General features: G+C 40.1%; 1 protein-coding gene across 1 annotated transcript; it reads right to left on the reverse strand.

Moving 5' to 3' along the window:
* Window positions 1-26761, reverse strand: LOC125007110 (serine/threonine-protein kinase 4-like). The gene is made up of 11 exons (XM_047583711.1): window positions 26205-26761; window positions 22084-22164; window positions 20808-20936; window positions 19643-19757; window positions 19233-19397; window positions 18477-18644; window positions 18195-18332; window positions 17921-18049; window positions 16632-16842; window positions 7895-8040; window positions 1-3508 (listed from the first exon to the last, which is right to left on the reverse strand). The coding sequence occupies exons 1-11, from the start codon at window positions 26246-26248 to the stop codon at window positions 3350-3352; spliced, it is 1485 nt and encodes a 494-aa protein (XP_047439667.1). The 5' UTR covers window positions 26249-26761; the 3' UTR covers window positions 1-3349.
* Between the last annotated feature and the right edge of the window lie 148 nt (window positions 26762-26909).

Genomic DNA, 26909 nt, shown 5'->3' on the forward strand with positions numbered 1-26909 from the left:
TTGTGTTTCCTCAGTTTTTATTATCTCCTTTGTCAGAGAAGCAAACAAAAATAAAAACGCACAAACCAAGCAGCGGTGGTCTCAGACAGACGAGTGGAGAGAAATAAACGAGGGAGAGTTTCCCTCCAGATGCTTTTCACTTAACTACATGATTAACAGCCAAAGAAAACCTGTCTGCTGTGACTCTCCATTGAAGGTGTCACAGCTTCCAGAAGCTCTACACGCTGCTATTTTGAAGGCTGAGATGATATTCAAAATGAACACTTTTCATAAAAACAACAACAAAACCAAAAAGAAGAACAGGAAGCCGAGGCTCCCTGACTATGAGGATGAATAAATGCGAGGCTGGAGGTCCAAGCGCCGCGTACGTTTCAGCAGGTCTGACACAGTAACCGACTCACTCGTTAAATAAACTGGCTGCGCAGCAGAAACATTGATTGCGTTCAGTCTTTTCCACCGAAAATAAATTAAATCACAGAGGAAATACACACAGGTACCCAGATACGTCCTATTCAGAGGAATGAGAATCTCCAGCACAAACCAAACGTTACAGTAAGTTCACTATAACATCGACCGATGCATTAGGCAGTGGTTTTAAAGTTCAAATAAAAGGCAAACAGTGGTTTCATTTCTCTTTTCTCCAGTGATTTTGACTTACGGCAGCATCAGGATTTTTTTTTTTTTTTTTTAATACTTGCCCTTTTCCTCCCATCAAACAGAAGTAAAGTGAACAAAAACAGCTTAACAAAAACAAACAGTGCTTCCAACATTAAGGCAGAAAGAATCCCTTTAGCTTCGCTTGTAACACAAGGACGGGCAACAAATTGTGCTCATGAGTCGTAACCTAACAGAGGAACAAGTTCTGCAGTGTTTCATTTTCAGATGCAGCTGAAGGTTTTTCTCTCCACCAACGTCTCGCTGGTTCTGGATCGAACCTTCAGCTCACCAGACGAATCGCAACATGCACACGCGGCCCAGCGCCCTCGTATATACAGACGTGAAATATCTACAGCAATGTCTCATTTTACACCCCTGAGGAGTTCAATGACCTGAGAAGCGTTTTCTGACTGCGTCTCCTCCAAAGCCCTGCGTATAAAAATATAAATCCATTACTCTGTGTTGTGCGGGATGATGGACAGATGAGGAATGTCAGAAGTGGACCGGGTCTGGGTCGGCGCCAGCTCCGGTCTTGGCACTTTTTGGGCTGGGCAGATCAAACTAATGCATCCACAAAATAAAAGCTTTGTTGGATCTGTTCCAGACATTTGTCAAAACCTTGAGCTTGATTAGAAAGGAAAAATAGATGCAAAAAAAAAAAAGCTTAAAAAGCATAAAAAAGGACAGAGGTGGAAAACAAACAAACAAAAGAAAAATAAAGATGATAAGGCAAAAATCATTAAATTCCCACTGAACATATTTAAGCATCAAAATTCCCAATCAAACAATGAGATTCTGTTTTATTTCCAGCAGACGTCATGTTTACCTACGAGCCGTCAGAAGACATTTAACAAACATTAAGGTGCTGCTACTGTTTTCAGTTTGCTGATAGTTCGACTTCTTCGACGTCCACATGAGTCACTAAAACACTACGAAGATCAACTAGTCTGAAGTCAGATTCATGGTCTGTGTCACATCTACATCGTCCCAGAAATGACACTGCAGTGACTGGTCTGAAGTTCACTGTCCCCGTCCACGTTTCTCAGAAACGTTTCCGCTCTGTAAACCATCTACTTAGACGTCTTCTTTCTTTTCTGTTCAGTAGAGGTTTAAACTCTCTGGGTTTAATCGTAACGAGAATGACACACGCATCCTCCAAATGTTATTATGGAGAATTTCCTGGGAAGGATTTGTACCAATTGTATTAACTGGGAATTAATCACACTTTAACTATTTTAATTGGTTGACAGTCCCGGTATGAACTAAACCAAACTCATCCTGTGGGCAGACATAAGCAGAGGCTGCTGTATAAACAAACTGAATGACGTTATAGTAAAATACATTATTTGAAATAGGGCTGTGTTAAAAAAAAAAATGAAGAATATAAACCACAAATGTCAATATTCAAAACTGAAATATCTTTTAAAATAAATTATATTGAATCGAATAAAGAATTCATTGGCGACACTCAGCCCTGATAATATAATGTGTCCTCACAGGAGAAGTTATTACAAAGAATTGTCTTTATATTGTGTTAGATACCATTTACTAAAAAGAAAATATAATTTTGTGTTTTTACCTTTGCTTCCATTTATCACAGGTTTTTATAGACATGATATTATTATCATTATTTTCATCAATAATCTTGCATCTTGTAAATATACTCCTGTAATTAGCCCTGACACGTAAAAATGACAACAGCACTTTTGTTTCAATCTCCACCAGCAGCCCTTCACAACAAAGTTTGTGGAGAAGTTTAAAGACGTTTCATGATAATTCAGACATTAGGTGTAACGTGAGTAAACGAGGAGCTCTATGGGGTAAAAACAGAAACTACACCGTACTCTGATTAACTGCCCTTTTTTTCTGCCTCTTCACTGACGTTTTTGTGTAATTTGACTCCACGTCGAGGCAGAAAACATGAGAAGAACTGAGACACAAACACTGTTTCCTATGTAACATCAAACACAACTGCTGCACTAAAACATGAGAGAAAACAAAGGCTTTCAGAAGCGACCAGCAGGGTGAAAATGCGTGAGCTCAGATAAACATGAATCCTGTCGTCTCCTCTGCTTCTCGCTCTGCATCAATATCCAGTGTGTTCAGGAACCTTCGAGCTGAGAGGAGCTCAGTCTCTTGGGCATTTTTCTTTTTGAGAATTTCACAGTCTGGAGAAGAAACGCGGAGATGTTGAGCAGCATCGCTGTTTACCGACAGCGACAGAAAAAAAAAAAAAAAAAAAGAGTCAGTAGATGAGTACCTAATGTAATCAGCCAGCAGTTAAAATGAAACTGTACCTCATGACTGTGTAAAAAAACCCAAGTTTAAGAGACGTGACTTTTCAGTGTAGACGAGACACCTGTGTGCTAGCGAGCAATAAGCAGAAAGCTGCTGATGATATCAAAATGAAACCACTTTAAATGCGGTTCCATAAACTGCTAAAACCAGAAAAGCGATGAAGACACTCCAGATCGTCTCGAGGAGACGGACGAATACAAAGAATCTCTAGGACTTCCTGTCAGACTGAGCTCTCTGTCCAGACAGGAGAATAAACTCAGCAGCCAGCCTCCAAAATGTCACTTCAGCTGCATCATCTCGTGAACGATCATTAGAAAGCTCAGCACATCGTCTCAGAGCCGCTGCAGAAAGCACGAGATGAAACCTTCAGTCGTGGCCGCTCAGCAGACCCTTCTCAGAACTTCTGCTGCCGTCGTTTTTTGGCCTCGATGGCGTCCAGGATGGGCTGCCTCTTGGCCTGGTAGCGCTGGTGGATCTCCTCGATCTCCTGCTCCATCTGAGGGTCCAGAGAGGCCAGTTTCACCCGGAGCTCATCCACCGTCCACGTGCTCACCTGAAACAAGGACACAACCAAGATTGGAACATTTTTATTTTTGGTTGTTACAGTCTCTAGTAATGTGGGTTTTAGCTGGACTCCACTCTCAGCTGCTCCGAATAAATCCCCAACACCTGGACCAGTGGCAATACGTCTTCAAGAAACCCAACAAGTCCAGTTGACTAGTTTCAACGTTTTTTTGGATATATACCATGACCTGCATCACTGAGGACCTTTATGGACTCACTGCATGATGTCACGTAGATAATTGTAGATAGTTTTAATATCGGTCTGCAGTCTCGTGTTGGCTAATGTTAGCGTGGAGGGCTATGTTAATGTGTCCTCTGTGTCCTTGTAAACTTCTTTTTCTCAATAGTATCAAACATGTTTGGTATAAATCTGGAAGATGAGTCTGTGAGGAGTTCAAGGAGGTTTAAGATCAGATCTGTCAATACCTCACATTACCAAATAATCGCATGACACCTGGAAGAGGTTTCTCCTGAGAGCGTTGGACATAAAACGGTTCAAAACGCTTCAAGCTTGACCAGCGTTGACTACTTCAGACTGAGGATCTTTTAAGTTGTTAGATTGTGAGTCTCTAGCTCAGCTTAGTTCTTGACTCTGGTAACTCTCCATCCAAATTTGAATGTTGAAGAATAAACTTCTGCAAAAGTAGCTTAAGGAAGAAAAACAACATTGGAAAAGTGCATCTAAATCTAAAACTATCTCTGTTGTCTCTTCAATCTGAAGTCACTTGTTTAAATTCTTCTGTCGTCTTTTACATGACTTACAAATTAAAAATATTTAAAATTCACTGCATTATAATGTAAAGTCTAAACCTCTGAACAGAAGTCCAACTATCCTTGTCAAACCTTGACTTAAAAAACAGGATCTGGAGTTCGTTTCTACTGTTGTTATGTGCAGCTGAACATATGCAGAAGTTCAAACACCAACATGTATGAAGGACATTGAAAACACTTCCAAAAATCTTGACCACAACCTCAAAATATCTCACACACGACAGCAAGGAGCAAGGTGTCTGATAAGTGAATCTATTTCAGTAGCTTTCAAGGGCTCCATCTATTGACATTTATTCAATCTACCTCTTGGTTGTAGCCTCAGATAGGGACCTGCTGCCTGCTTTAGCTTCTCCCACTGGGATTCTCCCTCTCAGCTTTTACCAGCAGCACAACGCTCTCAGGCTATTTATTACCCACAATCAATGGAGCTAAAATAACACGGGCGTCCAAGTCCACCAGATGACCTGATATAACCAGGAGCAGGGGAAGGAGGGTCCTACAGCTGGACGACATCGGGTTCAAGGTAAAACAGATCATTAATGAATGACTGCGTGGAAAATCCATCTAGTCAATATCATTTTTACAGCATCATTGATGAGTGATTTAATATAACAGGGGAATTTATAAGATATGTACCAACTTTATAAACAAATGAATGTAGAGTTTTTGAGTTTTAGTTCAACATTCAAACAGTCTAAAAATATTCCCCTGGTGCCTCACGCGTGATTTATGTAAAGACATCAGATCACATCAAGAAATTATGTCAATTTGTGTCCAATTTAAAGCAGCAGAGTCCCCAGTAAACGACCGGTGCTGATGTCAAGTGGGAGTTATGTCTGAACAAGTGTCAGGAACCAAACACATACAACGAAATATGTTGAGGAACAAGACTGATTCATTAACTGGTCTGGACCCGTAAACTGAGAGTTAGCTTTCTAAGACAGTTTGTAAGAAACAGCTCTGGATAAAAAGCATTGAGGAGGCTAAGAGATCAAATGAAAGGAAACCATTACAAGCAAAAAATAAAAATAGACAGAGGAAGATGAAATGGAGACAAGAGGAGATCGGTTCTTCTACATATGCATCTCATGAAAAATGGAGGTCAGTGCTTCCCCACCACATGGTCTAGGTTCATGGTCATAACATGGAACTGGCAGGAGTTAAAGCCCTGAATAAAAATTAAACATATTACATCGAGGCAGCTAAATAAGATTTAAACAATGTATGACCATAGAATGATACGTGATCTAGCGATACAAAAATATGTGTTTTCAAACTAAATCTAGCATCTACACTCACTTCACTCAGTTTGATTCAATACCAATTAATTTAGAGAAACTTTAGTTTCAGAATCATTTTTCATGGTTATGAAAGAGATTTCCAAAAAGCTAATATTGTTTTTGGTGAGATTTGCGGTATCGCCATAATAGAAATAAGCTCCGATAAGCTCTAAGGCTTGTTTTCAGAGTTGGAGCTTCTGTCGTCATTAGTTTCAAATAACAGAGAGCTGCTAATTCAACTGTGTTTCCATTTTTGAGGCTGTGGTTTACAATAGTGTTAAACTGAATCCTTTTGTACCGACACGTGTTCTTATTAGCAATATAACAGTGTAATCAACAAACTAATCCTGAATCTGAAAACAAAGGACAGAAATAGAGTAGACGTGTCTAAAATTAAACACAGTTAACACGCGGCTGTCAACTCGCTGCTGCAACATAAAGATGCCATTTTCAAGTCTAATGGAGAAATAAATACCGAGAGATGGATTTATGTCGTGAAGTAACCTTTTGATGTTTCTCCAACTGAAGTAAAAAAAAAAAAAAAAGCACACTGATCAAACTATCATGAAGTCTGCACCTACTCGCATATTTATTTATAGTTTCTCTTTTCTTTTGTGCTTTGAAGCAGAACGACGAGGCATCTTCTGAATATTTGAAGTTGAGCAGGCAGCTGGGTGATCGGCTAAGATTACTTAAAGGTCACATATTTAATATTTAATTCTTGCAGCAGCCATTTGTCCTGCTTAGATGTCTCTGAGATGATTTCCATCAGCTAACTACCCCTAAATGTGAAAGGCAAGGCTGAAGAATGTGAAATGTTAAATTAGAATTACCTCATGCTTTCTTAGAAAGATGTTTACCTCTTCACAAGTCAAGCATGTAAGCAAGATAAAACAAAGCACTGAAGCATGGTGGTTGCTAGATGAAAACTGTCATGTTTGTGTTTCTTAATGTGAATCATCTCGAAGGGAAAGTCTGATCTCCAAATGACCATTTCAATACTTGATCAGGTGACAAGTTTCCAACATGGAGGTAGAAAAACAATCAGGGGTTTGAGCAAGACGATGAATGAAGCTGGAATCCACGTGGACAACAATGAGACCTCTTGGTCTTCTACTCTATCAATTCAGGCTTGAAGACAGAGATGGAGGATTTATTGCTCCACAGCAGCAGAACCACTTCATCAATCAATTACACTCTATAGTGATGGATGTTTTAATGTGAACACATATCGGACCAGAATATTTTATTTAGCCTTCATGTAAATCTCTGATCAGAATGATTGATCGGGTTGAAGAAGTTAAGTCAGAAAGAAGAGTTAGGAGGGAGTTTCTCCTTATCTTTCTCCTGTTATCTCGTTGTTTTGGATAAAGCATGAAACCTGCTAAAACTGATCCAGGTTGTGAGTAATAAAAATATAACAGGTGTCAAGAGTGAAAATGTCAAAGGCATATTTAGGGACTGGAAGTGAAGGTTCTCATCCAGGTCACGGTAACGCAAAAGGGGTTTAAAAAGACAAGTGGACTTGTAGAGTGTCTTGAACTTGGACTGGAATCGATTAGATTTGATCAATGTCAATGTCATTCTGTTTATCCAATTCTTTACTGATTTCCTTATCAATCTTTTGCATGAAATCAGTCATGAACTCATGGCAAACAGCATGATGTTCATCTTGCTGCCAAGCTTTAGGTCCAGGGTTGGGTATAAAAAACAAAAAAACAAAAACAACAAAATCTTGTTTCCCAATTCCAAGTCGATCTTGGTTTGAAAGATCCAACATCGATTAAATACCAATTTTTCAGATACATGTCATTTCCTGTATGTTCTCATCAGAAAGATTTCTGCGGTTTGCAACGCTGGTTTCACATAACAAATCTCGTGAGACTGTGCAACAAGAGAGGTGAAATCGGAGCGAAATATCGGGGCAATACCACAAATCTCTGGAACCAAAGATGACACTGGTTTTAAGTAAAATACTTTTGAAACAGAAATATCTCTAAATGAGATGATATGGAAACAAATCTGGATCTTGTGAATTGGAGTCAAATCAGTTCAGGGAACTGGTGGCGACACCCAGCCGAAGTTTGGTTGATTCTTCGTCTCCACGTTTCCTAGTTGAGTGTGATGTCATGTCATAAGTATTGTTTAGAGGAACGCTGAACGTGAACAATTCTGATGGGATGTAAAAATTTAACTAAAGTTGGAACCTTTTCTTTTTTTAATCCCAACTCTGAGGCACATTGTTACCATGTGAACACGTCATTACAGTGTTTATTAAAACCAGGACACCGGCAAACAGATCAGTGTAGCAGCTTCTAACTCACCACTTCAAGATCTCCGTCGCCGGGCAGTTTGCGGTTGTCTGCGTTGTTTTCTCGTTTTTTCTCGTTGTGACTATTGGCCTCCTTCTCCTTCTGCTCAAAGTACTCCAGGAAAGACGGCTTGGCGGGCTGCATCGTCTCATCTCTCCCTGTAAAACACAACCAATCAGTCCAACGCTCACACAACCACAGAATATGAGGGTCATAAACCAACCATGTGTGTAGTTAAAGCACAAAGACGCCGAAAGAGAGATTTATAGGAACCGATACAGCGGTCGACCGCTAAACATAACTGCTAATACACAAACCTCACCTACAGGAGGATTGAGGCTTCGCTACAATTTAATATTTATGAAAGATGCAATAAAAAGCACTAAGTGTCCAAACATGGAAGGCATTCGGTGTTTCAACAAACGATCAGCTGCATTATTAAAGCAGCAATAAGCACGGAACAAGATTATTATAATATATCTGCAATAATGTAGCACAACTGATCAACACCAGAGAGTCACTTTCCCAGGTCAGGAGATTTGGGGCTTTTTAAAACCCACTTGGGGTGGAAAATGATAAAACAACAGAGGCTTCGGTGTACAAAACAAAAACAACACACAGGGGGAAGTACATGAAACATAATAATGCACGTTGGAGAAACAACTACGCAACTGAGCACAAGTGCTACGGGTAATTAGGTTTTTATTTTACGGATATTTGTTGTTCAAGGTTTCAGTATCTTGCTCTTGGTGACAACATGGACACTTGACAAAACTCAGTTCTGAAACTATTAGAGCTCAGTATAGTTGTGACCTGGGTGGACGGGTTATATCGCAAATGGTTATATCTCAAATGTAAATGCTGCTGACCCTTCATTGAACCTCAGTGTTTTCTCAGACTGTGTAATAGGATCTTTGGCTGGAGTTCATAGAATGTAAATGCGTGTAAAAATGATGTATGTTAACTACAATAATGTGCCTCTTGAAGGTGGTGAGATGCCATGAAAGCTTCAATATATTTTGGAACACAAAGAGATGAACACATACAGTATTTTTTTAATAGCATCTGCATTCACCATTAACTATAGTGGATAGAAACATGCAGTAATTTGTGCTTTATCTGGATGGCAGCTATAAAGACGCATAAATCATGCATAAGTTGATTCAAATGGCTGCACTTCTTGGGCCTACATTACAGCACAATAAACCCTTGGGGGCTGGGAGAATGGCTTGTATGTGATAAATAAGCATACCATAATTTGAAACTGCATGTAAATAGATGTAATAGGAGTTTGGCAATGGAGTAGCATAGAGTAACCACTAGATTAAGAGCAAATGATTTGTCTACAGGATCTGAGCTCACTTATTTTTTCTCCATAGCGTATGATCCAGTGTTTTAAACCTGTTCAAATCTCCCAACCCGAAACCTTGTAACTGTCAAATCCCAGAACAGTGGGTGTTGTAAAGTGAAGTAAGATTATGCCAAGAGCAGCAGTTTTCACTGTTTTTAGGGTTTCGTATGTTTTGTAGTTATGAGATCGTGATTCAGTACTAACAAGCTGATTCCCTAAACAGAATCCATGAGCACTGGCAAAGGCTGAGCCGTCACATAAAACAAACACTAAATGTTTAAAAGAAGAGAAAGGTTTCCAGGAGACGGCGATAAGACAGCAAAAAGCCTCTTTTTGTTTATTTAAGATCAGAGCTGGACTCAGATCAGCCAGTACTCAATATTAGACGATCGGTTTTAGGTTGGGGCAAAAAAGGTTTGACTGGGTCATCATTTCCACAAGTTGACACAACAACAGTGACAAATATGAAATGTTGGAAGAAACTTAGTAAAAAAGAGGGATGAAGTTGTAAAGATGAAAAACAAAAGAGATTTGATTGCTTATTTTTTATTAATTTTTTTCAGACTTCACTGATTTTTAACCTTTTAAAATGTTCTTTTTGCGGTATTGAATAATGCCATGATTTTAGTCCCATAGTTTTGGGGCAACAGTGAACAAAAGTAATTATCATCATGTCGAAAGTTTCTTACTGTGAGTTTGTTTCACAGTGTGTCTGCCTCCTAGAGAGCCATCGCTGAACCGCACCACTAAACATGAAAGCAATCAGCCGTTTATGTCAGAAAGACATCTGACGAATATTTCCATTCCTCATGTGCTCCCAGCTTGGTAACGATAATAATGCCTAACATCTCATTGGTGATCTCACTTGTGGCTCTGACATTTGTTTCCATTCAAGCGTAAGATCAATTTAGAGTCTAGTGACACCACTGAAAAGAATTAATGGCTGTTTATTCTTCATTTGTGCTGCCAGGGGCCTCCACGGTGAAGCAGGCTGCCAAAGAGCAGATGTTGGAAAAGTCGTTGTTTAAACAAAGGAAGCCTGAGATTTCCCAATATGGAGGAGGGTGTTTTTTTCCCTCGACATTATCAGATGACGGGAGGTCAGGCTCCTAAACATCCATGATCTAATGTATCTCTGAATCCACTTCGGCATCTAGTGCTGTTTGGTAACTTGAGCAATTATCTGACTGGTCAAAGACTCATTTCAACTGTGCTTCACATTCCTGGAAGCTGTGATTTTTTTTTTTTTTTTTGGGTTGCTATGCCGACACCATGCGGAGGCAAGTACGTTCGCGAGCAGTGTTTGTGTATTTCTATTGATGCTGTTTGTGTAACCAAGACTATTCTCCGTCTAATAATTTTACCATCTCGTAGGTAATGTCTAAATATAAAATGATTCACTTATTGCCCATTGCTACAACAGTGATAATAATATTAACGACAATAGCAATAAAATAGATTTATACAGTGCCTTTCTAGATACCCAAGGGCGCTCTACAAGAACAAGAGGATGTTTCAGGCCAAAAAAATATATGTTTTTTTTCCACTGTCAGACCTCAGAACTGACTGGATATAAAAAGTATGACGACAGAAGAACTTAACAAAAAAACAGACACAAGAAAGATTCGAATTGAATCAAATCAGAAGTCTGTACTCTAGTCCAGCTCTAGTATGGACGGAGCATAGAGTCATCGCTCCATCTGGGTTCACCCAGCGCTCTAAGCCGACTGTCAGCGCGGTGAATTCAGTGGCATGATCAAGGTTTCCTGAAAACTCTGTGTTGAGCCGAGATTGGTTCAACTTTGCCCACTTCACGTCTCAAAAGTTTTTTTTCTCCATCATCTAGTTGCCACATCTCGGAGGCTTTACCCTCCCATCCTTCAGCTGTTCTGTCTTTTATGTAAACCAGTTTAAGAAGTGTTCGGGGGCTTCTGCTCAAACAACTTTCTTCCAAAAACCACACGACCTAAGTGTTAGAGTGTAAGTATTTGAATGTGCTAACAAACCATGGGAGGTTTTTAAACATGATTCTCCACTTTAAACTTCAGCCTGAGAGCTCAGAAGAGGGGGAAACACATAGTAGTCAAACTTTTATGGAGACCCGTATAAAAGTTTTATAACATCCATTATGCGCACTTTAAATAAATCAGACTTTAGAGCTGATACTCAAGCACACTCTGAGCCTCATCGTGGTCCAAATCCCATCTCGGTGTAACTGAGAGATACGTCCTTAATGGGCAAGAAAAATACGAAGCAAACTAGAGACAAAACAAACAAAAACGGGGGCTATTAGGAGGCCAAGGGAGGACACGCACTATGCATGTCTTCCTTTGGTCGCCCAATAGTCTACAGTAGACTACTGGGCGCCAATAGTCTGCCCTGGTGCAGGTCTGGTCCCTGCACAATTCTTCCATTGCTGTCCACAATGCTGCCAAACAATATACCAATACTATAAAATATATACAAATACCAGACACATCTATACAAAATAAAGACATTTTTCGGGGAAAATGTATCAGTTGTGTGTGCAACAATCAGCAATGAGTGAGAAATTCTACGTGTTTGATCAATAAACAGTCAAGGCAAATGGAAAACCGATGCAATGCAGCAAAAATTCATGCGACAATTTGGCCAATTCTGCCACAGCTGCCACACCTCCAATAAAATACTTAGGCTGCAGACGGAGATCAGGGAAAAGACGACTGTGTTCGGATCTTTAATACCGGAAGCAACAGGCGACAGACAACTTACAGCTGCAACTGGGTAGATAATTGTAACATTAAATTGTGGCACTAGACGGTTTAGACAGGCTGCATGACTCTCTGCTGATGAGGTCCAAGCCACAGGGACAGAAATAAAAAATAGGAGCAGCAAAAAAAAAAACTTTCTGCCATTACCATTTCCTCAGCCACTGACAAGCCCATTATTTTTGAGCACGAATCTGCTCTGCTCTCTGACCAAAATGAAACGGTGGCGATGTTTACTTTGAGTTAAAAAGTAGAAGTCGGCAGAAGTTTGCAAGTTTTAATATGCTTATGTTCAATTTGGGGGGTGGATTCACATGAATGTGCCAATAAAAGTTGCACTTCCTCTAATGTCCACTAGAGACAGGCGCCGACAGCAAATAATTTCCCTCAGACTGGTCAAAAGTGGAAATGACCATGTTTACAGTATATAACTCATCTGTATATCAAGGCTTTAAGTGATGAAGAACTGTCAAGATGGAGACAGACAGAAGCATCACACTGAGCTTCAAAACTTGGGACATGTATGGGGAACGTTACGGTGGGTTTGCTCAACTCAAATGTTATTTTGGTAAATGCCTCAGTGATTAAAAGCAGTATTTTCTGGCAATGTTAGATCTTTGTTCTACCCACAAAATGCTACCGTCTCTAAAACATCAACCAAGTAATTGAGTTTGAACTTAAAGTGACCAACAGTGACTGGAGTCTAGAGGACTTTCATCTCCTGCAAAATGGAGAAACAAACTTCAAGTAAAAAGCTGTGAGAGATGAGCTTTTTAAATAAGCATCCAAACCAGTTTTTATTTGGAGACACCACAAAGTTCTCTGTTGTTTGCACTAAATAAGAACGAACACATTACCTAAAGCAACATGAGTATTAAAGTACACTGTTGTCATAGATGAGAAACTGTATTTAAATATTTAACATTTGTAAACGTAACGTTCAGGCCGGATGCATCTCAAACGACAAATGGAAAATGTGAACCATGTTCATGTAACATGTGTGAGATACAGAGAGAAGAAGAAGAACCGATGCAATAACTGCATCTGCATCTACCTATTCTGTGTGTATCACTGCCTTCATCTAATTCCTGGAGGGAGTAATAACATAAGAACAAACACCTCCTCATCAGCTTTGCTCTGATTAATGTCTGAAGTTACCATCACAAATCTTCTCTAATTAAAAGAACAGTTACAGTACGACTCAGAAAGAAAATCACCAGTCTACTATAGACCCCTTCATGGCCTACGTCACTGTGACGTCACAGCGTTAGCTGGAGGCAAAACAGAGGGAATCTTGAGGTGAACACTGTCACTTTCAACCACGGAAATGTCGTCTTGCTGTATGGTGGCAAAACTGAAAAATCAAAAACACTAAGTTGAAGTTTTTTACCAAATACTGACAGTCGTAGACAACTTTGGTTTGGTTTGGTTATTAAAAGAGAGGATTAGAGTTGAGACAATCAACAACAATGTGCACACTTCATATCAGGTCAGATTAATATGTATTGCATCATCAGATTCAGCCTGGATGACGATATGAGTTAAACTAAATTGTGATTGAAATCACGTTTAGTTTAATCCTTATTTGGGGGATTCTTGTTACAAGTCAATGCTAATGCTAACCGCTAGATAACACAATGTTACTTGCATGTTTCACAGGTGTCCAAGCAGAAGTTACATTTGCTATGTTACCCTTCATTGCATTTAGTTACTTTCTATAATGTATCTACTATCAGCTTTCTAACAAAGGCAGAGGCTTATATTCTGTATGTGCACTCATTTGCCAGTTTATCAGGTGCACTAGCGAAAACATTCGTTTAAAATAAATGTTATACCGGCACATGTTCCTGTTATTTTGACAACCCTGTTTCAGCCACTGGGCTAAGTTAAACAACAGAAACTCTACAGATGAACTACCACCTACCAAACAACATAAACTGAACATGCAAACAGTCAGAGAGAACATTTACTTTCACTGGTGGATCATCTTTCAGTCCTGACAATGCTCTAAGAGTTGGAGCTTATGTGATGTTCTGGATCTCTCTCACACTTGAAGTAATCTCGCTGTGTGGTCTTGCAAGTTGTGTCAAGTGAAAATAAATTCTAAGCACAGGACACGGGAAATGGTCTGCACTTTAAAAATCCATCCCAGGATTTCATGGTCTTTCAAAATCAAGATCAATTTAGATTGGGAGCCCTAGAAATAATCTTTTTTTTTTCTAAATTGTTCATTTTATGGCTTACTATCCAATTTCACTAAACTATTCATGTTAGAGAAAGTGGAACCAATAAATGTTTCAATTTATACCTAAAACATGGTGAAACCTTAAGAAAGATCAGAAATGTATTATTTGTCAGTTGGAAAAATAAACCTCAATGCAAAGCGTGGAAATAAAACTAGAATTCAACCAGTTTTTGGTTTTAAATATATACATCTGTCTGGGTACATTTGTATCTTTGTGATTTTCCTGATGTGTCAGAGTTGGAGAACAAGTGAGATCGGAGGTTTCCACCGTGGATTCTTGTGAGAGACGGTTGGTGGTTAATCAGTGTAAATTAAAAGGATTTTTATTTTTCTCTGCCATTACGGAGGATCAATATGTGATCTAATATCCCGATCCTCAGGGCTCCTTCAGCTTCAGACCACGGTCATTAGTTTGGGACACACAACTTAGAGCAAAAACACACAAAAGGTACAAGACACGACAGAGAAACACAGTCGCGCCTGAAGTACTGAAGGATACTGGGGTTCTAATGAAATTAAGAACTCAAATGTTCCTGTGTTAATGCAGTTTAAACTGCTGCCAGTGAGGATCCATACTAACACGATAGTGGGACGTCAGACAGGAGACACCGTGAGTGTGTATTTATGAACGCGTGATCGAGATTCATCACTGTGACTGTGCATGCGTTCATATTTACTGTGGTCGTGTTTAAGCTGCTTGAGACGGTTCCAGATGACTTCAGAGTTGTTTTTTTAAACTGCAGAGTGACAACGAGTCAAAGCAATGATCAGCATTTATGTGTCCTTTAAAGGCAGAGACGCACCACGCAGACGGTCGGTCGCTAACCAGCGTCGGGAAGTTGAGGAGCATCCATGGCTCAAGTTCTGGTTAAATCGTAGGTCTGGGTATCGCTGCTGACTTAATGAATAGATAAATTCAATTTCAATATTAATTTGTTTGGAGAGTTTTCAGTTTCTAAACTATTTTACATTAATATCGTCATCAGTCCCGGAGATTTATTATTTATATTATACACTTTTTAATTACAGTCAAAGCATGTGGAGCTCCCCCTGGTGACTGGCTGCAGTATGGGGCAAAGATGTTTTTCTGTCATTTGAGGTAATTAATATAATGGTTGCTAGCTGGTAGCTGCCTTTTCATTTGCACTCGACTTCCAAATGTGTCTTGCCCCAAATCTTGGCACAAGGTAGAAGTGTTGGTTGACACATAGTTGCATATCCCATGACTTCTTATCTACTGCTGTTGGTTAGTTTTTCCAATTGGACTACGATTCTAAATGCGTTTTGCCTCAGATCTTCTCACAAGGGATTGTAACATCACATCCTGTGCAATAATGAATGCTGATGGATGTTGTGTGCTCCGTCCATTTGCTCTGCAGTCAGGTTTGTCCCTGACAAAGTTCACTGTGTCTACATCAGAAAGTATCCTGGTGTTGGTCAGACACTCCCAGTTTGTGAATTACAAGAGTCACGTGGAGCAAATGTCAGATCAACTCACTCATCCAAACTCCCTGGACTTAAGTGTCTGACTGATGTTAATTCTTTGCTTACACAAACAAACACATAAAAACACACCCACAGACTGCCAGCATTGATGAACTGATTCCAACGTTTACACCCTTCCAAAAGCACTCGGTACAGCCAACGCTTCTAACTCCCACATCGCAAACTGTCCAACAGACTCCTGCTGCATTAACGTATTCGCTCAATAAATGACAATCCAGCAGAAGTTAATGTATTCATTGCAACAACTGTTAACCTGCTCCACTAAATCAAACCATAGAAACAAGTATTACAGCTGCTGACTCCGACAGTTAACCAGTGGGGTTCAGCTCTTTGTCGGATGTCTAAGGGTAAGTTTGTTATTATACTTTCAGTAATCACAGCGATATAAACACACATCTGTCTCTGAGAATTATGTATAAGAACGCAGTAAAGCTCAGGCCCCCCATCAAAGGAGACACTTCTCACCTAAACAACCGAGCAGGGACCCAGCAGTTGCTCTAGTGCTGAGGATGAATGGGCTCAGAAAACCATTATACTGCTATTAAGATGTCAGAACAAACTTTGAAAGCCATTAACCTCCGTTATTGCTGGATGAGTACATTCATTTCCTGTGTAAGAAAATAAAGTCCTGTGCAACACAAACAACAACACAGTGATTTTTTTTTAGTCCACACTTGAGCCAGGTGATGGTTAACCTGCACCCCCTAGTGGATAAAAGAATATCTACAGCTGCACTTTGTAGCAATGTTTTTCACGGCATCATTTGCAAAAGCATCATCACTTTGGTTTTTGTTGCCTAAAACCCTCAAGTACAGAAGCTGAATTTATCTGATTAAGAAACAGAGACCTAACTGATCACTGGTGTGTGTGTGTGTGTGTGTGTGGAGGGGGGGGGCTTACTTTTCATAGTACCAGCTTCTTCCTCATCGTCGTCTTCGGTGTTGATGACCATGGTGCCCAGTTGTGACTGCATGGTTCCCATGTCGTCGTGTTCGATCATAGTTCGTGATGTACCGCCAAGCGAGCTCGCTAATGAGCCAGCAGCCCGGATGGTTCCCAGGTCCTCTGTTCCTGCCCGCACCATCGTCCCCTGGTCCACCTCATCCTCATCCTGCAACACACAAAGAGTCAAACAACTTAACTCTGCTCCAACTGCAAGTATAAATTTATTACAATGCCAAGGTTTAAGCCTGAAGGGTTAATATGCAAAGCAATAAATCATCAGTCTTTATTTAGTTCCAACCAAGTTTGTGTTTTGTTAAAGTATAATCAAGAATGTGGTCACAGGTCACTCCGTTGACCTGCCCTAGTCTGACATTGACTTCCCCAATGTCGTTACACGTTGCAGTAATGCAACAACTTTCAACTGCGATTGGTCCAAAATGCATTTCATTCAGTGAGCACAGAAAATTCTCCTTCCTTCTGCCTCCTACACACCATCAGATGTCTTCTCTTTCTTCCATTATAGTGATATCATTAAGGTTACTGTTGTACAACAGGCAGGAGTAGCCAGCTTACATTTAGAAAAGAAAAGAAATATGGAGCTGGAGCACTACTACTGTCCATGGTGCACTGGAAAGGGAACAATCACTGAAGGAAAATGTAAAAATAATGCACAAAGACGTATAAAAAAATCCAGGTCCAGGCACTGGAAAAACTTAAAGGTCTTGGAGTCATGACTGACTGGAGTCATTAATTCTATTTAGTCAATTCTCATCAGAATCTAAGTCTGGTAACACGCCATCTGGACTTCATTAGGAGATGTGTTTCAGTTGAAACAGAGAAAAAAATACCAATCAGAGCCACTTAGCTGTAAACAAATTCAACAATTCAACAGCGCACTGCTCAGATGACATAATTCGGCCCTAATAGAGAGACTTCGGGCCAACTTTCCCCCTACTAAAGTCTTACGGGCGGAGGAGGTGTGGGCAGACTTCCATGCTAGTTGTTCTACACTTATTAACTCCGACTGAAACATGAGCCGCTCGGTTAACACGGCTGAAGCTCACACAGCTGACTGGTCTCAATCTAGTGTTTTAACGGCCTTGCACTAGCGCAGAACGTGGCGTAGGAGTATAAACCAAGCTTTAGTTCGGTTGTAGATCACTGTTTATAAGAGTCAACTGCAACTCTTCAACATGCCACTCTTCATTTATGAGCTTTCTGTTTATAATTATTGAAGTCTGTACCGAATTATCATCATCATTGTCATCTTGTTCCCTCAGTTCGGCCTCCTCCTTCTTCAGTTTGATCTCCATGGCGTCTGTGATCAGGGCTTTAAGGATGGAGGTGGGCTTGGCTGACTTGATAAATGAATGCTGAAGGGGAGAGAGAGGCAGAGACATGACATGTTTTCCTTTTTTCCTGATAAGCACAAATACCTGATCATTTGTAACAGCTTTTCAGTAAGGAAACGTTTACACTCAGTGAAACATGTTGAGTAACTGGGTTTTACAGCGGTACCTGTAACAGCTGTGTGGCTGACGCCCTTTGTTCCGGGTTTTTCACCAAACACTGGCTGACGAAGTCTTTAAACGCCGGAGACCACAGATCTGGGTTCCGAAACGTTGGTGGAGGATTGGTGGGAATCATGAAGATGGCCTGGACGAGGACGCAGGACAGATTGAGAACAAAAACAAAAGGCAAAATAAGGACCTTGTCTTATATTCAGGTCAAAGCAGCAATAAAACACACTTCCTTCCTGTCCTATTTTAAACACAGAAACACAGCAGCGTTCTTCCTCACCCTCATCGGGTGTATGTCGGCATAGGGCGGCTTCCCCTCTGCCATCTCTATGGCTGTAATGCCCAGAGACCATATGTCAGCCACACAGTTGTAACCGATCTCCTGTATGACCTCCGGAGCCATCCAGAACGGTGTGCCGATGACCGTGTTTCTCTTCGCCATGGTGTCCTGAGGTAGAGAGGAAGCACACAGGAAATAATGAAGGGTGATCACGAGAAGAAATCTGAAACACTGTCTTTCGGTTCTGCTGCTGGAGCTACTGTGATTTGTGCATTAACTCTGTTTTATTAAGGGATGTGTGCAAAATGTGTTGCTGAATGTGTGACATAGGGGCCTGAGCAAGATTCAAATGAATTTACTGTTGACACTGGGTGGTTGGTTGCGACTGTGGAGGCGTTGAGGCAAATACGTCTTGGACTCGAGTGATTTCCACATAAAGTGAAAAGCATATTAAAGAAAATGGTTCCATAAACATAATGGATGTAGAGAACTGGTGTTACCATCACCACCGTCTTAATAGTTCAAGCCCGTGCAGAGGAAAGGGAAGATAGAGGAAAACTGAGGAAACTCTACAAGTATCTGGAACCAATGAAAACTGTTTCAAACCTGAAACTTCTATAAATGAATGAATGGATTCTGAATCGAGTTAAACACCTTGGGAGTCTGAATCACATCGATTCAGGAAATCATTAACGATACCCTCTAGACACAAGACGTTAATAAAAATAGAGAAATACAAGTATCTTTTTTCCTCACAGTGAGTTGTCCAGCGACTCCAAAGTCGGCCAGCTTGGCCTGACCCTCTGAGTTCAGCAGTATGTTGCCTGCTTTGATGTCTCGGTGGATCTTCCTCATGAAGTGGAGGTACTCTAGACCCTTCAGAGTCGAGTACAGGATGGTGGCAATCTCCTCCTCTTTCAGCTACAAGGTTTACACAAAACACAGAAAGTTCAGGAAAGAAATTGTAACACTTTAAAATAGCCAGTTCTATGTTTCTTGGTTCCAGGTTCGTAAAATACTCAGATTACGTCTCATTATTTCGTTCAGACGAGACTGAACCTCATCACTGCTCATTATTGTCTTTGCTACTCGATACACAGCGTTAACACACATAATGAAAATCTCATGGACAGTGAGAGAGTGTGTGTGTTTGAGTATCACGTTACCGTCTTGTTCCGTATTCGGATGATATCAGACACTGATCCGGCACCGCAATATTCCATGACGATCCACATGTCACAGTTTTTGATGTAGCTGCCGTAGTAACGAACTACATGGGGACTGAACACAGAAATAACCACTGATTTATAAAGACTCGTTGTCAGCGATGTAGTCATAATCAAAAGCTTTCATCGCGATTTAAAAACACAACAAAAGCTGTTAAAAAAAACACACACACACACAGCTGATCAGGTTCCCAAAGATAAACCATTTTACTCTAACAATCCTCCTCTTAATCTCCACTTTATGAAGGTTCTGCTGTAACAGAGCTGTTGATTCAACTGTGTTTTCATTGTGAAGGCTGTGGTTGGTAGTACTATACTAGTCAGTGGGCTAGGCTAACTAACAGAAACACTTCAGTGTGTAATTAAATCCAATTTAACTGCATCACAATCTCCATCCTCCAAAATGAACATCCAGTTGAATTGCCACCTGCTGAAACTATTTCAGCATCAACTCAAACATTAAATCAGTCATGGAGGAGGATTCAGTGCAGGTCACTGGAATGAATTCACTAGTGTACCTAATGAACTGGCAACCGATGATATAATGGTTAAAACCACCAATATAAATGAAGTGGACTATGTTAACAGGTTGAAAATGATCATCACAAACTGACAGACAAGTAACGTTAAAGACATAATACCCATCAACACTCAAAGCATTTTAATAAACAGAATGTGGTTTTATTGTGGTTTAAGCTGAGCTGGCCTTGGTCCAAACATCTGTGAGGACGGCTTTTGACTCATACCTTGCGGAACTACTGGTCTTTTATTTTATATTTTCACACAGTCACATATGAGTGTGTGGTAGCTCCGTGTGTTTACCACTGACTAACAGAGTGAGTGGTTTATGTGTCAACAGCTTTCTGTTCGAAGGGGGTGGAGAGAGGAGTGTCGGGGAAAAACGTGATCAGAGCCTGTGTGTGATTCTCAAACAGCTACCAGATAATTCTAAGCGCTTTAAGCGAACACTTCAATAATAACTGATCTATAATTCAGTGAAGGTAAACAATCTCCTGGAGAGGAGCCTGAGAAGGTTTCATGTCACACCAGTGATGCTCTCTGAAGGCTAATTCTAGTTAATCTCACATGGGACGGACAGAAGTACCTGTTACACTGCTGCATGATAGAGATTTCCTTGATCATGTCTTGAAGATCGGACTCCATAGGAACTTGTTTGATGGCAACAATCTCCCCCGTTTCTTTACAAATGGCCTTAAACACACAGCCATAAGACCTGCAAACGCAAGGAGAGAAGAAAAAATATTACTGAGTTTCTGACAAATAAATCAACGGTCTCAAATCAATCTAGGAGCAATTACGCAAAAATCTGAAGGACGCTGCTGAAGGACCAGATACTTGTGTGCAGATGTTCTGCTGAACTTTCTGTGAGAGTCTGAAAACGCAGGGAAAACCAGACAGAGTGAGCCTTTTTCTTTTGTTTGAAAATAAATAAATATCAGAAAGGACTGTGTTTTTTCCACGTTGAGCTGCAGGATGATAATTTTCTGGTTAATTCAGGAGATAAAGTTGCGTAAAACTATAGACTCTGAAACGCAAAGCGACCTACGCAATCCGGTTTAAACGTAATACAGTGTTTAAGCAGCATGAAGCATAAAAATGATTTTCATACTGAGATTATACACTGTTAGCATATAGTACAGTTAAAATTGGGAAATGTGAATAATTGTATTGCAGGTCTATTTAAGGTGTAATTATTTGGTAGCGCTCCTAAAAATGTCCAGTAATGGGCCACAATGTTCATGATATTAAAAAATAAATAAATAAATAAAAAATAAATATGTGGAGCCCTGTGTTCTGACACTGTATTTTGTTAAGCTAGGCCCTCTAACCATGCAGAGGTAGCACCTCAGTTTGTCGCTTTATTGTTTTATCTCACACCTAAGCTGGATATTTTCACACTTGTTCTTCTCAACTTCATAAATGAACCAACACAGAAAAAAGTCCCAGGTGCCAATAAATAACTTCACAGATAAGTGGAAAAAAACACAGAGTGGCATAAACACGGGGGCTGATAGTGGAACATGAAGCCGGATTTACTGGAAGGTCATTATGTTGTTTTATTTGTAGTTGAAATGTCTGGCATCGGCCACAGAGTCAATCGGCCGCTCAGAACAGGAAGAGTTGAGAAACAGGATATGAAGAACAAGTGTTTACGTTGACAGGCCCCAGAGGTGGGAGGAGCTTAGCGCTGAATGGGGAGGGAGGAGAAATAACATGTCGTGACTAACAGAATAAGACGGAAAAAGAGATGATTAATGCAAAGGTCCTGTTTAAATGCACAAACGCAGACATCTGGAAACTCGGGCGGGGCTTCTTATCGGGACTGACTGCGTTTAATGATGTGCGAGTAAATGACTCACCCTTCGCCCAGCTTCTCCAGGACATCAAAGACTTCCTCTGGCTGCTTGGTGAGACTGTCCTCGCTCAGCTTCTTCAGCGGTCTGCGACGACAGAAAGACGCCGGTGAAGAAAAGGTTTCGGTGGAGAGGAATGACCGAGAAGCAACAGGATTACAGTAATAATAATAATGTCCTCAATCCAGTTACAAGTCTACAAAAAAATCATCTCCTTTGCATGAGCGGCAGTAATTATTATTATTTTCCAAAATCAAACTTCAACAACTAACAGACTAACTTGTGCTTTCAAATGACAAATATAAACAAACTGAACAGTAAAAGTACTCTGAACTCTCAGAGCCAACATTTAAAGGCAGTAAATGAAAGAATAAACAGTCAATATTCTTATTTCTTATATATTTTAAGTCTAATTCATCTTTTTTTAGATGTTACTTGCTCCTGGAAAGTCAACAGTACTAGAAAACAATTGATGGATGTTTGAAGTGAGGAGCCAAAAATAGTTTTGAAAAACAAAAATAGTCTCAAATGTGTCCTAGATGAAACCCATAAAAGGCGAGACAGACTTAGACGGGCTGCAGGAAGGAGGGAGGAAATATCAAATTAAGTGTTAATTGCGCGTGCAGTCGCTCAGACCACCACCGTGTAAAACCAATGAGATTCCTGTCAGACTCCGCTGTGATGTTTAGTGACAAGTAAATGACATCTACTACATGTGGTGAGCACAAAAAAAAAATAAAGCTAACATTCACAGTCAAATTTCTGTTCAGGAGTTCACATTGTTACGCCGACCTCTGTCTATACACTCACTTTCCGGTTTATTCTGTACACTAGTGAAAATAATGCGCTAAATCTTCTATTGTATTCAGCATCCATTTCCAATAACAGAGAGATGTTCAATAGTTGTGGAGGCTGTGGTGTGGAGTACTATTGAACTGACACATGTTCCTATAGAGGGTATGTATGTGACGTCACAGCAAAGTCTCCATGTCACGACCACTGAGTGGCAAAAAGTGAGAGATGAGTACGAAGACTAGCTGCATTAGTTTGAATCACAGGGTTTAAAAAAAAGCTGAAGAACTGTGGAGCGATGGACTGTACCAACATATTTGAAAAACAGTCAGCGATATCTCTAAGAACGATATCTCCAAAAAAAAGAACAGACACGTAAACAAATCGCTGCTTTAGTATAGCGCACAACCTGGTGTTGTGGTTCACATTTAGTGTCAGGTGTTTGATGAAGACATACCTTAAATTACTTTTCTGGTTACGTTCTGGAGGGCTGTCAGATAAGTTTGTCGGTGTTGTCATTTTGGCATAGTTACAGTCGACAATAACTATTTCATTTACAACAATAAATAACAATAAAACAATAAACGAAATATTTGCGATCACTCCTCGTCGTCTTTTTAACGTCCGGTCGGGTGCTACAGTATTGTATTGCAAACGTTACTTCTCAGTAAGGTTCTTAGCGTTAGCATCTTTTATTTAGTTACATTTATTACATGACCTAAAACTAACTTAAACTAACTGTAACTGAGGCTACACAGCTGTTGGAGCTGTGCTGTATAAAGTACCAGTGTTGAAATCAGGTCCATATAAATACCAGGATAACTGATTTCTGGCCACATGTCAACGTTCGTGGCCCATTTGTTATTTGGTAGTTGGTATGGATCATTATCGAGTCCATGTGTCCTTAATTGGATCCGATAATCCACATTATCCTGGACTCGTTGTATTTATTGATACATTTCACCATGTTTTTTCCACTAAGTGGACAATTCAAACCCTCTTTTGTTTTGACACCCAGTCAAAGGTGTCTTAACTGTCAGAGTCTCTGTTTCATTAAGTTTTATTAACTTTAGAGGTTTGGGCTCAGGTTTTCTCAGTGAGCATTGCCACTCACACCCGTGGGTGACGTTGACAAGTTGTTGCAGCCCTACTGCGGTGTCGTCTTTTGTTCCGAGTATTGTTTTTCCTTCTAAAAACCTGGCACCAACATTACCCAGAATGTAACCTGATCACTGATAGTTAGGTCACAGATCCTCTCTCTATTCTTTATACATGGTTTAATCATTCATGGATAATTGCTTAGCATGAAATATTTTTAAAACATTTATCAAGACTATGAATTAAATAAATTGTATTCAGAATTTAAAATTGATCAAACAAACCATTTAACTCTGTGTTGATTCATTTTCACAGTTTTCTGACGTGTTACAGATCACGTACTACCAATAAAAACCCCAAATTAAGTCAGATTAATTAAATACGTGGCTCTAGTGTTTATGAAAGTGAAACAAATCAAATGTCCACTACAAAATGCTAACTACCGTGTGAAATAACACAAAACAATCAGGTGACGTTCAAAATAAGAAAACATCATGAATCTGTTTTTATTTGTGTGCATGTTGAGAGGATCATTAATAAAATATCACCTGTTGTTTTTTTATTGTTTATTGTAGGAAGCCGTTTGTGCGCTCACTGTTTGACAGTAGGAACTGAGGAGTTCCTTTTCTGTCCACTTATCAAGAGGACACCAGTAACACAACGAGTTGTTATCATGTCCACTCACCCGTCCACCATTTCCTCAATGACTTGACGAAACAGTGGAGGTTTTAATTTGATCTCTTTTAATTCAAGCGTGAACAAGTTAAGCTTCATGTTAAGTTACATAAACTAACGTGACTGTCATGTCCAAAAGAACTTAAACAGTTTTAGATAAATGAAACCAAAAAAATAACGACACCAATTGGCCAAAACATCAGGTATCTATGCTAAAAAACTTCCCTCTTTATGACTGATCTGACGGTAGATTCATGTAAATCTATTTAGTTTTCTGTCTGGCTATTTGCGCACAAACTGACCGGACTGATTACATTTCACACGCTACATTTCATTTCACTAACATCTAGATTGAGGCGTATCTTGTATTTTGACCAACATAATTTGTTCCATTGGCCTAATTTATCTGCCGCGGAGCTAGAGGTGTGGTCTAATCCGGTTTTACACACCAGCCTTTCTGTAGCTGCTTTGAACTGATTGAATTAAAGCTGCTGAGATTACAAGACAAGATCTAAAGACGCAGTTAAGGCAGATAACCAGGCATCCAATTGTGAAAAAAGACCAATTTAATAAGAGATAAATTGAAATTGAATGAAATAAATGGGCAAATGTCTTGATAATCAATTCATCAAGATCGTGCTGGTTACAGTCTCTAAAAACGGTTGTTTCTTTGACTTTTCTGGAAGATAAGTAAATATTTTTCAGGTTTTCATATTGTTGCTTAGTGGAAACAGACATCATTTTAATTTTTCAATGTACTGCAGTCTAAAACACCAATAAGAAACAGAGACCAGATCATTGTGGCAACTTTAAGTTTTCTAAACTATTAAGTTAATTATCAGTGAGTCTGTTTCAGACTGGTTGTGTAACGTTACCCATTGATTTATGGGAAATGTATTATAATCTATTAACTGGGAACCAGCAAAAACCATTATTTATATTTGAGGCAGTTATAACAGTGACACATAATAAAAAGTCATTAATTTACAGAAGAGGATAGGTCAAACACAGACATTATGGAGATGTGTCTTCCCAGTCATCTAGTTCATGGTTTAATCTAAAAAACAAAGCTGGAAGGAGGGAAACTGGACTTGTTAAGTTCCTTGAAGAGTTTCATCTGAGTCCTCAGAGCTAAGTGTGTGTAGGAGCATGTGTGGGTGATGCACATCTCTTTAGTACTAGTCATTAATGTGTTAGTAGCGTATCACTCAGAGTAACACAAACACCTATAATAACCCCTGGTCATGAGTTTCGGGTTAGCACCATCCACAAATTCTTACTAAAAAATTTAAACTCCCCATAAGGAATATCCTCAAGAAACCTAACAAATCCACAACAAACATGTTTTTGAATTGTTATTAGCATACTTTCGTAACATTTATATTAATTTCCAGTAAGTCTGTTTAATTTGGAGATATTTATCTTACATTGCCTAGTGTTTTTATCAGATAATAAGAAGTTAAAAGCCGGATATTTGACATTCTCAGCCAATCACCAAACTTCACGAACGGTTACATCAATGGGATCAATGAGACGACATTTCATTCTTAGCATAGCTTTACCTGCGAGGGTTATTCCTCATCTGAACTTTGTCCTTGTTCTCCATGCTGTCCCCCTCCACAGACTCCGGTCTCTTCCAGTCCGGGCTGCAGCCAACGTTTCTAGCTGGACACTCGATGCTAACAGCAGCTCCGTCTGCTAGCAGCTAACTTGCTAGCGGCAGCTAACTTGCTAGCGGCAGCTAGCTTGCTTGCCGCTCTGGTCGCTAACTGTCTAGCCGCTCTAGTTGCTAAATGGCTAGGCGCTCTCCTTGTTAACTGACTATCCGCTTTAGTTGCTAACAGGCGAGCCGCTTTGGTAGCTAACTGGCTAGCCGACTTGGTTGCTAACTGGCTAGCCGCTCTGGCTGTTAACGCTCCTGCCGCCGCTGTCTGGTAGCCGCGAAAAATCACAACGTCTGTTAATCATTTTGTAGCTCGGAGTTTACAAGGGGTGCAGCATTCCCTCGGCTGCCGGACCGTCACCACTGGGTTCATCCTTCTCCCGTGTCCGCAAAACTTTCGGCTTGTTTGTCAGCGGGCGCTCTGACACACAGTTAAAGGAACCAGGAAGTAGTGAAGAGTGGGCAATAGTGGCGTTCGCGAACGAGTCAGTCTTTTGAACGGCTCATTTAAGTGAACGATAAGAATCGATTCGCAGTTGCGAGCCGTCTTCATATGCAAAATGCCTGAACTTTCTTTACATGTCACCACTGTGTATCCCATGAA

The sequence above is a fragment of the Mugil cephalus genome, chromosome 4 (assembly GCF_022458985.1).
Source record: "Mugil cephalus isolate CIBA_MC_2020 chromosome 4, CIBA_Mcephalus_1.1, whole genome shotgun sequence".
In the NCBI taxonomy this organism is placed as follows: domain Eukaryota; kingdom Metazoa; phylum Chordata; class Actinopteri; order Mugiliformes; family Mugilidae; genus Mugil; species Mugil cephalus.